General features: G+C 39.2%; 1 protein-coding gene across 6 annotated transcripts in view; it reads left to right on the plus strand.

Moving 5' to 3' along the window:
• The window catches only part of ADAM28 (ADAM metallopeptidase domain 28), a 62642-nt gene that overhangs the window by 25850 nt on the left and 24725 nt on the right, over positions 1-12067 (plus strand). For all 6 annotated transcript variants that reach the window (XR_011471460.1, XM_070414099.1, XM_070414096.1 and 3 more), the window contains 5 exons: positions 3342-3426; positions 7593-7723; positions 8753-8930; positions 10320-10409; positions 11133-11328. Coding sequence is in view for 5 of the 6 variants with exons in the window: in XM_070414099.1 (XP_070270200.1) it covers positions 3342-3426; positions 7593-7723; positions 8753-8930; positions 10320-10409; positions 11133-11328 (680 nt within the window). In the remaining variant the exon portion in view is untranslated. The remainder of the gene's footprint in view (positions 1-3341; positions 3427-7592; positions 7724-8752; positions 8931-10319; positions 10410-11132; positions 11329-12067) is intronic.

Below are 12067 nucleotides of genomic sequence, written 5' to 3' on the forward strand. Positions count from 1 at the left end.
TTTATTGATTTTTTACAGAGAGGAAGGGAGAGAGATAGAGAGTTAGAAACATCGATGAGAGAGAAACATCGATCAGCTGCCTCCTGCACATCTCCCACTGGGGATGTGCCCGAAACCCAGGTACATGCCCTTGACCAGAATCAAACCTGGGACCTTTCAGTCCGCAGGCCGACGCTCTATCCACTGAGCCAAACCAGTTTCGGCTACAATATAATTTTTAAGAGATCAATATCATTTCAAAATAACAGATATCTGAACACTCCACAGTGAATGCAATTTCCTCATTTTGCATGGAAAAAATTAATATTCTCCATTCTTGATGTTGTTAAGTGGGAAGATATAGGTTCTTTTTTTTTTAAATGTAACTGCATCTACTAAGTAAATTTATTTTCTTTCTTTTTCAATCCTCACCAGAGGATATTCTTATTGATTTCAGACAGAGGGGAAAGGAGAGAGAGAGAGAGAGAGAGAGAGAGAGAGAGAGAGAGAGAGAGAAACATCAATATGAGAGAGAACATCAAACCCACAACCTAGGTATGTGCCCTGATCTGGAATGGAACCTGTGACCTTCCGGTGTATGGGATGACACTAATGATGCATATATTGCAAATTTCTAGTACAAATGAGGACCAGGATCTTGAACAGATGGCAGAAGAAGAATAACAAAGAAATAAAGTGGAATCATTAAAAACTGAGAAAAATAAATTAGAATTACTAAAGACCAAATACATCATCTCCATAAATAAATGCAAGTGTTTCAAATCCCTCTTCAATAGGACAAATATTTCAATAACAAATAAGGTTCATTAACACAAAATTTTTCAGAATGGGCCCAAATTCCAAATCCTACTATACTTAAAACAGTGCTAAAGGAAAATAAGAGTAAATGGTTATAAAAATATAAAGGGTGTCCCAAAATTCACTCAAGAAGTAATTTTGATAGAAAACACAGGTTTATAATTAAAAATTGTAAATTTTTTATTGATTCATAAAGTATAGGGTTATGTATAGAATAGCATATCTGGTAAATGGATTATTATGTCACGGTAGCGAGCACCATTAACTGTTATTGCCTGAGCAGCCGCATTTTCGAAGAAGAATGGTCTGATGATGCCTCCAGCCCAAAATCTGCACCAAACAGTGATACGTTGTGGATGCATTTGTTTCTCAACAATCACTCGTGGATTTTCTGAACCCCAAATGTGACAATTTTGTCGATTAACCAAGACATCAAGATGAAAATGAGCCTCATCGCTGAAGATGATTTTGTTTGAAAAATCAGCATCCACTTGTTGTTCCATAATCCATTCAACGAACTCTATTCACTGTGCGTGGTCAGTAGGCTTCAGTTTCTTGAGTCAATTGAACTTTGTAAGCATGAAGATGCAAATCTTTCGTGAGAATACGCTGTAGAGAGCTTCTCAAAATGTCTGATTCTTGACCACGGCGCCGAATTGATGTCCCTGGACTCTCAGCAACACTCTCACGAACTGCTTTGATATTTTGTGTTGAATGACTTGTTGAAGGATAGCCAGAATGTTTAGGATCGCTAATTGAGCCAGTCTCCCTAAATTTTTTAATTAATCTCATCACAGTTGATGAAGTTAAATCACTATTCCGACCATATTTTGCACAAAAATTGTGAACTGTAGCCGCCAAACCTTCATTATTTTTAAAATATTACTCAACAATGAAAAAGCATTGTTTTTTTGTGTAGCGCTCCATTTTTAATAACCCTGAACTGTCAGCTGTCATGCTATCTTTTTTTTTTTTCCATTGGCAACACTTTACGGCACAAATGGCGTAAAATTTAAAACTTGTGTGAATTTTGGGACACCCTTTTATAACAGGAAAATATAAATTAAAACAAAGCATATGTGACAATCTATACTAATAAAAGGGTAATATGCTAATTAGACCAGATGTCTTCCAGATGACCTTCTGGACATCCTTCCCGACAAAGCTGCTCTGGCTGTGAAGGGTCGGAGGGAGAGGGCCGTGGCCCAGAAGTCCCGCCTCTGTGTGTGAGCTGCACAGGAAACACTTTTTCTGACTGCTCATTGGCTAAGCTTGCAGTATGCCACTTGCTTGGGTAATAAGAATTCAAGAAGGTGATCTAGGGTTTTTCTATCTCACTCCTGCAGGAAAAAATGGAGGTCTGCTGCTGGAGGGGCTAATAAATATCATATCCTGCCCTAGCCAGTTTGGCTCAGTGGATAAAGTCTCAGCCTGCAGACTGCAGGGTCCCAGTTTGATTCTGGTCAAGGGCACATACCTAGGTTGCAGGCTCCTCCCTGGCTGGGGCCCAGGTCAGGGCTCATGCAGGAGGCAACCAATCGATGTGTCCCTCTCACATTGATGTTTCTCTCTGTCTTTCCCTCTCCCATGCTCTCTAAAAATGAATGGAAAAATATCCTCAGGTGAGGAAAGGAAAAGAAAGAAAGAAAGAAAGAAAGAAAGAAAGAAAGAAAGAAAGAAAGAAAGAAAGAAAGGAAGAAGGAAAGAAAGAGAGGTTATATTCTATGAAAGAGACATCTTGAAAATGCCTAAAGAAAGTTGTCATTTTTTTCGTAGTGAAGGGACTGGAGTCCATGTTGACAAAAACACCTTGGCAGCTGCAAGGGCTGAGTGCTGGCAGCTGCAGTGGCTGGCAGTGGCAGCAGCAGTGGGGTGATGAGCGTGGTGCCTTCCCCTGATCAGCTAGTTGCCTCCCGCAGATGGAGGCCAGACTGTGGCTTAGCTGTTAGCAGGATATTCCCTGAGGGCTCCCGGACTGTGAGAGGGGGCAGGCTCAGCTGAGGGCCCCCCTGTCCCCCCCCGCCCCCCCCCCCTCCCCCCCCCCCCCCGTTGCATGAGACAAAAACACATTTTCTGACAAGGGATGTATTCCACAATGAAAATATAATAATCATGAATGATAGATATAAAATATTAAAAGTGATTACATTCAGGTGTTTAGATTTAGGTGACATGACAACCATTGTATAAGAAAAATGCCTCATAAAATAAAAAAAATAAGAAAATATTTAAATCATTTATTTATTTACTTTCGAGAGAGAGGAAGGGAGAGAGAAACAGAGAAATATCAATTTGTTTTTCTACTTATTTATGTATTAATTGGTTGATTCTTGTATGTGCCCCTGCCTGACTGGAGACTGAACCCACAACCTTAGTATATTGATAAGAAACTCTAACCAAGTAAACTACCAGTCCAGGAAAAAAAACGGAAGGGTATATTTAGAGTGATGATTCACAATGTGAGCTTCTCTGTTAATCATTTAGAGTTGTGGATGAACTGTCTATAGAAAATAAAGCTTAGTTGTCATACCAATTTCTTTCAGGGCAACAGAACTTTCTGGAACAACTGTGGGTCTTGCTTTCATGTCCACAATGTGCTCTCCTTACCATTCTGTTGGCATCATTCAGGTTTGTTTAAGATAATCAATTGGTCTGTGTTCAAGCCTGTCAAATGCTCTGTTTTGTGAATTTATTGAGAAGGTAGTATAGTTTTTTCTCCTTCAGTGTCTTGACATGGCTGGTTAACATTGAATTTCAAATGTTGAATGTATCTTGCATATCCAGTATAAACCCAGCACGATCATAATTTTTTATCTTGTTTATGGGGTCATTCCAGGGGAAAAACATTGAAGTTATGAAAAGAACTATTTTAAAGGAATACCCTAAATTTGAATACATCTTAAAGCAATCTGGACAGTCTTGAAACACATTTATACTTTTCTTAACCTTTTTGATTTGTTTTTGTCTCCATTCAGGGAGTTGTATCTTACTAGATAGCAAAGTTTAACATATTTATTTCAACAGGATGAAACAATTTGTGAATGGTAGGTATTACCTTCTCATCTTACACGAGTTTTCCTTGCTTGCCAGTCTTGTACTGTGCATTATTAATCTATTTACTTGGTTCTTTGAAACGAAGAAGATAAGGGAATCGGGTTTCTGTGGATTGGTGTTATCAGCAAATTTGTCTCTCCATTGGGAAATTAAAACTAGCAATAATTTCCAAGTGTTTTTAAGTGCACCTCTAATCAGAAATAATCTGGTAATGAAGTTGGCCATTGGTTGGACTTCATGCAATGGGGCAAGTCTGGAATTCATTGAAGTATAGTCTTGGCAGTAATAGAGTTGAAAAAGATACCCATGTGCTAAAGTTTTAGGTTAATCAACACTTTTAAAGCTCCATTAGTTAAACATATCAAAGACCTCCAATTGAATTAGAAGGTATTAAAAAGCAAGCTGGGGACTGGAGGTAGATTATTTTAAAAACATTTCTGATTCCTTAACATGCTGAATAAATTTTGCTATCTCTCATGGCAGGAAACCACTAATATCTTTCTCATTAAAATATTCCCATTCACATATGTCTCAGATTTTGCTGCCTATGGATTCCTCTAATAATTTTATGGTTTCCCCCATCTTACGTTTAAGTCATTTATCCATTTTGAGTTTATTTTTGTGTATGGTGTAAGTTGGTGGTCTAGTTTATTTTTTTTTTGCAGGTATCTGTCCAATTTTTCCAACACCATTTATTGAAGAGATTGTCTTGATTCCATTGTATGCTCTTACCTCCTTTGTCAAATATTAATTGAGCATAGTGGTTTGGGTCAATTTCTGGGTTCTCTATTCTATTCCATTGGTCTATATGTCTGTTCTTATGCCAACATTGATACAGCTCCTAGGGCAATAGAAGCTAAAGAGAAAATAAACAAATGGGACTACATCCCATTTATTTTACATCAAAATAAAAAGCTTCTGCACAGCAAAAGAAACCATCTACAAAACAACAAGAAAGCCCACTGCATGGGAGAACATATTTGCCAATGTTATCTCCAATAGGGTTTAATCTCCAACATTTACAGGGAACTCATACAACTTAACAAAAGGAATATAAACAATCCAATCAAAAAATGGGCAACGGACCTAAATGGACAATTTTCAAAAGAAGACATAAAGAAGGCCAAGAGACATATGAAAACATGCTCAAATTCACTAATCATCTGAGAGATGCAAATCAAAACAACCATCTCACACCTGTCAGAATGGCTATCATCAACAAATCAGCAAATGACAAATGCTAGCGAGGATGCGGAGAAAAAGGAACCCTCTTGCACTGCTGGTGGGAATGCAGACTGGTGCAGTCACTGTGGAAAACACTATGGAGTTTCCCCAATGAACTAAAAATGGAACTTCCATTTGACCCAGTCATCCCACTTCTAGGAATATATCCCAAGAAACTAGAAACACCAATCATAAGGATATATGCACCCCTATGTTCATAGCAGCACAATTTACAATAGCGAAGATTTTAAGTGCCCATCAGCAGATGAGTGAATTAGAAAACCGTGGTACATCCACACAATGGAATACTATGTTGTGGTAAAAAGGAAGGAACTCCAACCATTTGAAATAGCATGGATGAAAGTGGAGAGCATTATGCTAAGTGAAATAAGTCAGTCAGAGAAAGATAAATATCATATGATCTCACTTATTTTCGGATTATAATGAGCAACATAAACTGATGAACAAAAACAGATGCAGAGACAGAGAAGCATTGATCAGATGCTCAAACCTCAGAGGGAAGGTAGGGGAGGGTGGGGGTAAGGGGTAAAAGTCAACCAAAGGACTTGTATGCATGCATATAAGCATAACCAATGGACATACACACCAGGGGGCTGAGGGCATGAATGGGAGTGGGGTAGGGGGAACTGGGGGGATAAGGACACATACACAGAGTCCAGATTATTATGACCACCTGACGTTTGTAGGCAAATTAGCTATAATTTCGTGCTGAAGTTGCTAGAGGGCCAGACCATTATAAATAGGGAAGCAGGTTGTTTACCATGACAGTAGAAGTGATTTTTTTCTGAAGACATGGGTAAACAATGCGGTTTAACAGCCTTTGAACGTGGGATATATTTGAATGTGAGTGGCCAGATTATTATGACCACCCCATCAGTACTTCGTTGGGCCACCTTTTGCCTTCAATACTGTGGCTATTCTTCTTGGCATTGACTCCATGAGCTATTGAAAGGTGATGCAAGGAATCTGACACCATGCCTGATGAATAGCACTGTCCAGTTCTGTGAGATTTGATGGTTATAGAACCAGCTGTCTGATGACTCTTTTAACTTTGCCCCACAAAAGCTCAATTGGATTGAGATCCGGTGATTGTGGGGGGCCACCTAAGCAAGGTAAAGTCTCCCTCATGTTCTTGAAACCACTCCTGCACAATACAAGCACCATGGCATGGAGCATTGTCTTGTTGGAAGAAGCCATCTCCATTGGGATACGCCATCAACATGATAGGATGAACTTTTTTTTTTTTTTTTTTTAAATATATTTTATTGATTTTTTACAGAGAGGAAGGGAGAGAGACAGAGAGTTAGAAACATCGATGAGAGAGAAACATCGATCAGCCGCCTCCTGCACATCTCCCACTGGGGATGTGCCCGCAACTCAGGCACACGCCCTCGACCGGAATCGAACCTGGGACCCCCCAGTCTGCAGTCCGACGCTCCATCCACCGAGCCAAACGGGTCTCGGCCATGATAGGATGAACTTGATCAGCAACGATACTTAGGTATGCTGTGCTATTCAGATGTTGTTCCACATGAATTAAAGGGCCCAAATCATGCCAGGACAACATGCCCCAAACCATAACACTGCCCCCACCACCTTGAAGGGTTGTACTTATGCATTTGGTGTGCATGCTTTCATGCTGTTTCTACCAAATTCTCACTCTGACATCTGCATGATGCAACTGGAAAGGTGATTCATCAGACCACATGACTTTTTTCCAATGCTTGACTGTCCAATCCTTGTGTTCCTGTGCTATAACTGCAAACAGCAAAGGTGTTCGAACAGGCCTTCAGCTTCCATATCCCATTCGATGCAGTGTTCGGCTAATTTGCCTACAAGCATCAGGTGATCAAAATAATTGGCCACTCATCATAATACATATCCCACATTCAAAGACTGTTAAATCGTATTATTTACCCATATCTTCAGAAAAAAATCACTTCTACTGTCATGGTAAACAGCCTGCTTCTCTATTTATAATGGTCTGGCCCTCTAGCAACTTCAGCGCAAAAGTATAGCTAATTTGCCTGCAAACATCAGGTGGTCATAATAATCTGGACACTCAGTATATGTAATACCTTAATCAATAAAAAAAAATTTAAAAAATTCCCCATTCACAAGAAAAAAAGAGCAGGTAATATGACCTGTGATGGACATTCAGTATTGAAGTTTTTGTTTTATTTTATTTTGGTGTGTGTGTGTGTGTGTGTGTGTGTGTGTGTAGAGAGAGAGAGAGAGAGAGAGAAGAAGAAGAAGAAGAAGAAGAAGAAGAAGAAGAAGGAAGAGGAAGAGGAGGAGGGGGGGGGAGGAGGAGGAGAGGGGAGGAGGAGGAAAGGGGAGGGGAGGGGAGGAGGAGGACAGAGGACAGATGATGGGTAGGGTGAGTAGGCTGAAGCTAAAATCAGCCTCTCCACTTGGCTACAATAAAAATATTTAATTATACCGAGTGATACTTTAGTTTACAAACTAGATCTGTTTCTTGTTCTCACCCTTAGGATCATAGTGACAATGTGCTTAAAGTTGCAGGGACAATGGCCCATGAAATGGGCCATAACTTTGGGATGTTTCATGACGCCCATGTTTGCAAGTGCCCTGCTACAATCTGTGTGATGAACAATGCACTAAGGTAAGGCTCTCTGGGAAGATGCTATTTCCCCCTGTTTTTTTTTTTTTTTTTATTTTTCTCTGGGGTGTGCTACTCTTTTATGTCATCTTCCATAACATGGTCAAGGTTTTAAATCATTAAATAGCAACATCACAAATGTGTATCTATACCAAACTACTTTATCCCTCCCCTATATGCTAATATTTTTCATTAACTGACACATAGTTTAAACATATTTTCTCTTTGCTCTTAGGGTGATTTGTCATTTTATCCTCATCTTTATGAAATCATTAGCATTTATCAAATTTGGATTAAGTTTAGATTGGGTGGCAGTAAGGAAAAAGTTCTAGGAGAAAAATCTAAAGAAGAAAGTTCTTACAGAAAGATGAAGAGAGAGTCTGTGAAAAGAGATTACTCATTTCTGCCTTGCCTTAGGCAAACTTACCAGGAAATTTTATCTTTAAAAATTCCAGACTCCCTTTCACACAATCATTTCCTCTTTTTCATTTCCTTCTTAGCTTCTCGATATAGGATTAGTCTCCATTCTGCGAAATAGCATATGGCTACATGCCAACTACATATCTGATGCTATTTTTTCAAAATATTAGTGCATTTAATATATATATTGATTTCAGAGAGGGAGAAAGAGAGAAACATCAATAATGAGAGAAAACATTGATCGGCTGCCTCCTGTAGGCCCCACACTAGTGATTAGGCCCACAACCTGTGCATGTGCCCTGACAGGAAAGCGAACCCTGACCTCCTGCTTCATCGGTCGACGCCCAACCACTGAGTGACACTGGCTGGGCTGCATTTTTGTTTTTTTAAACAGCAGCCCGGATTCTTTATTTTGCTCATTTAGTTGGAGGTGTTTATGTCCATTCAGGTGGGCTAATTTAGTATGTAAATGAGTTTATGACTTGGTAGTTGATCAGTGGCTTTGATTTGCTCTTTTGGGGAAGGTTTCAGGTGTAGCATCCCCAATGTCTGATATTTGTCCCCTACCTTCTCAGCATAACTGCATTCTCTTCTCTTTCCTTATCTTCACAGCTTCCATATACCTACAGACTTCAGTTCCTGCAGCCGTGTCAGCTATGCCAACTTTTTTGAAGATAAATTATCAAATTGCCTCTTCAATATTCCGTTACCTACAGATATCATATCCAACCCAATCTGTGGGAATCAGTTGGTAGAAATGGGAGAGGACTGTGATTGTGGGACTTCCGAGGTACAACTGAGTCCTTTATATAAAAGTTTAGTTTGTTTTTAAATTGCCAAGAAGATAAGCTATACAACTCTGTAGTGTTTGTACACTTGAAATCTATGTAATTTTATTAACCAACATCACCGTGATGCATTCAATTTTAAATAAAATGAAACACTTTTGAGATATATTTTTAAAAATGATATAATGTGGTTCACTATAAAAGTTCATGTTTTTTGTGATTTTTGTATATTCACTTGTAAATACTTGCCAGGCCAGCTTTTCTAACAACGAATCCCGCATTGCTTAACAGACCTTCTTGGGTTTCTTCCCCATGTCTAGTTTTTTAATACCACTCACCAGCCGGGGCTTTGTGTCCTTATCCCTCCCTTTCTGTCAGAAGTACTTCACATCTCTTAAGTGCCCTATGCCTTCTTGAGCAGTCACTTTAGACAGAGCACTGCGACAGTGCTCAGAGAGCGGAAGTAGCTTGCCCAAGGTCACCAGGCTGATAAACGAAGGAGCCATGGTGTGGACTCAGGGGTGCTGTTCAGCAGTCCCACAGCACCCTGCACAGTTTATCCCTTGGTGACTCAGGACTTGTTACCATTATAAGTGCTTGGCCTGATCCCACCTTGTTCACAGGGCAGCCGGGGTTCTGCATAGGACCCTTGCCCCACTCTTATTAACACTTAATATAAGTAACATGTCAAACCCCCAGGGGTCCAGCTTCTCAGTAACTTCAAGTAGGATTTCAGATCTATTCATTCTGTGAGAAAGAGCAAACTTTCTCAGATGATACTTATATTTGAAATTGGGTAAGAATTTTAAGCTTAAATATTGTAATTCTGAATATGCCGTTCGTCTTGGGGAATCTCAATTGCTACAACGAGAAAGGGGCACGATTTCTCAAAAACTAGGCAAGGAGAACAAAACAAAGTATACTGCTTTATGTAGAGTTGAATTGGATGTAGAAATTTAATAAAGAACTATATTTTTAGACTTTCAGTTACATGTTCTAGATATTAAATTTACTGCTGAATAGATACATAACTGATCAATTGAATTAATTATGTTCTTTATTCAGATAAATGTTATTTTTTTAATGAACTGTCCTTTGTATGTTTGTTTGCTCTCATATTTTCAGTATTAATATGGGAAGCTTGATGAACTAAAAAAATATATTCAAATTAAAAAATATATAAGTAGAATCAGAAAAATACCAAACCCTTCATTGTTCTAAAATCTCAGCTTTTCTAATGTTAAGCTTTGTTGTTGTTTTTTATTTTCCTGAAAATTATGTTCAGACTATACCAAATGGGGTCTGTGCAATGAACAAATTGTATTATGAATTGTGCTGAAAGGAGACCAAAAAGTAATTTGGCATTTGCAATTGTTTCTGGTATTCCTTAGGAATGCACCAACATCTGCTGTGACGCTAAAACATGTAAAATCAAGGCAGGTTTTCAATGTGCGTTAGGAGAATGCTGTGAAAAGTGCCAGGTAAGATTCTTTTATTCTGTCTTAACCATGATGACTACCCTTTATTTTTTCATGTTAAAATCTCAGGGGTTGTGTTAAATGAAATAAGGAAAACAGCATTTTCCTGTCTCTACATAATGCTACCTGCCACTTATCAAGTCCTCCCTGAGGGCTTGACAAACATGAGCTATTTCATCCTCCAACACCGCTTTGAAGTAGGTATTAGTATCTCATTTTGCTTTTGAGGGAAAAGAGGCTCAGAACAGAAAACGTGCAGATTAATAGGATCACTAAGTGGCAAACTCCAAATTTACTGGTTCTTGTAAACATAACTCCCTAAAAATGGAAGATTCTCTGAAGTTACAGATTGAAACCTCCTTGAAAGTCTTGACAACGATGCATTCAATAAAGTTAGAAATAACTTCCTTCTTTGCATCTAGGATATTGCTTGGTTTTCTTTGGTACTTTTCTCCTTGATATTTCTATAATGTTTCTACTACAAATCCAGAAATATTGATTGCTTAAAGAATCAGAGTGTTGGCCAAAATCGGTGGAATTGACATAATAGGTGATGGCTTTAGCTTATACCAGGTAAATATAAACTGGAATAGAATGATCCCCTAACTATCTTGGCAATAAAAGGCCAAAGGGAAAATATTATTTGTGTTAATTTGAAATATTTGGAAAGCCAGGTGGAATACAGCCTTCTCTCAATGTCTCTCCCCTCCCATCCCCCCCCTGCAGTTTAAAAAGGCTGGTACAGTGTGCAGACCAGCAAAAGATGAGTGTGACCTGCTGGAAATGTGTGATGGTAAATCTGGTATTTGCCCTGCTGATCGATTCCAAGTCAATGGCTTCCCCTGCCAGGATGGGAAGGGATACTGCTTCATGGGGATGTGCCCCACACTGCAGGAGCAGTGCACTGAGCTCTGGGGAGCAGGTAGGAGGACACATCCCAGTGTTGCTGGCATTCCTGCCTCTCTCTACACATATGGAGCAAAACAAAACATGTTATTGCAAGTGACAGTGTTTAATCATGGCCAAAGTGGCGTTCTGTCCCAATCTTCTTTCTTAGCAACTACACCACTGCATTTTAGGACCAAAGGTCAGTTTGGGGTTTGTTAGATTTAGCAAATAAAAATAAGAATGGGCCAGTAAAACTTAAATTTCAGCTTAACAATCTTTTTTAGTATTCGTATGTCTCGTGCAATATTTGAGGCAAACTCAACAAAAACCTTTATTTGTGTATCTGAGATTTAAATTTAACTGCTGGGTTCAGTATTTTATCTGATAGCACCAACCAAGATCTTTTTCAGATAAGTAAACCCTTGGAAGTTTGTATGCATGCATGTGCATACATGTGCGTTTGTATGCATGTATATATGTAGGTGTGTGGAGGTGATCAGAGGTGGACAGAGAGTTAAAGAAAGGGGGAGAAGGAAAAGGAAGTTAGAGAAAAGGAAGACACTTGGAATGCAGAAGAGCAATGAAGACAAGTGAATGATCTTTAATGCTTGTCCTATATAATAAAAGGCTAATATGCAAATCAACCGAACGGCACAATGACCAGTTGCTATGACACACACTGATCACCAGGGGGCATATGCTTAACTTTGGAGCTGTACCCCTGGTTGTCAGTGCACTCCCACAGGGGAGCACCGCTCAGTCAGAAGCCGGGC

The sequence above is a fragment of the Myotis yumanensis genome, unplaced genomic scaffold (genome assembly GCF_028538775.1).
Source record: "Myotis yumanensis isolate MYYU_CA2020_CCGP unplaced genomic scaffold, mMyoYum1.0.hap1 SCAF_5, whole genome shotgun sequence".
NCBI lineage: Eukaryota > Metazoa > Chordata > Mammalia > Chiroptera > Vespertilionidae > Myotis > Myotis yumanensis.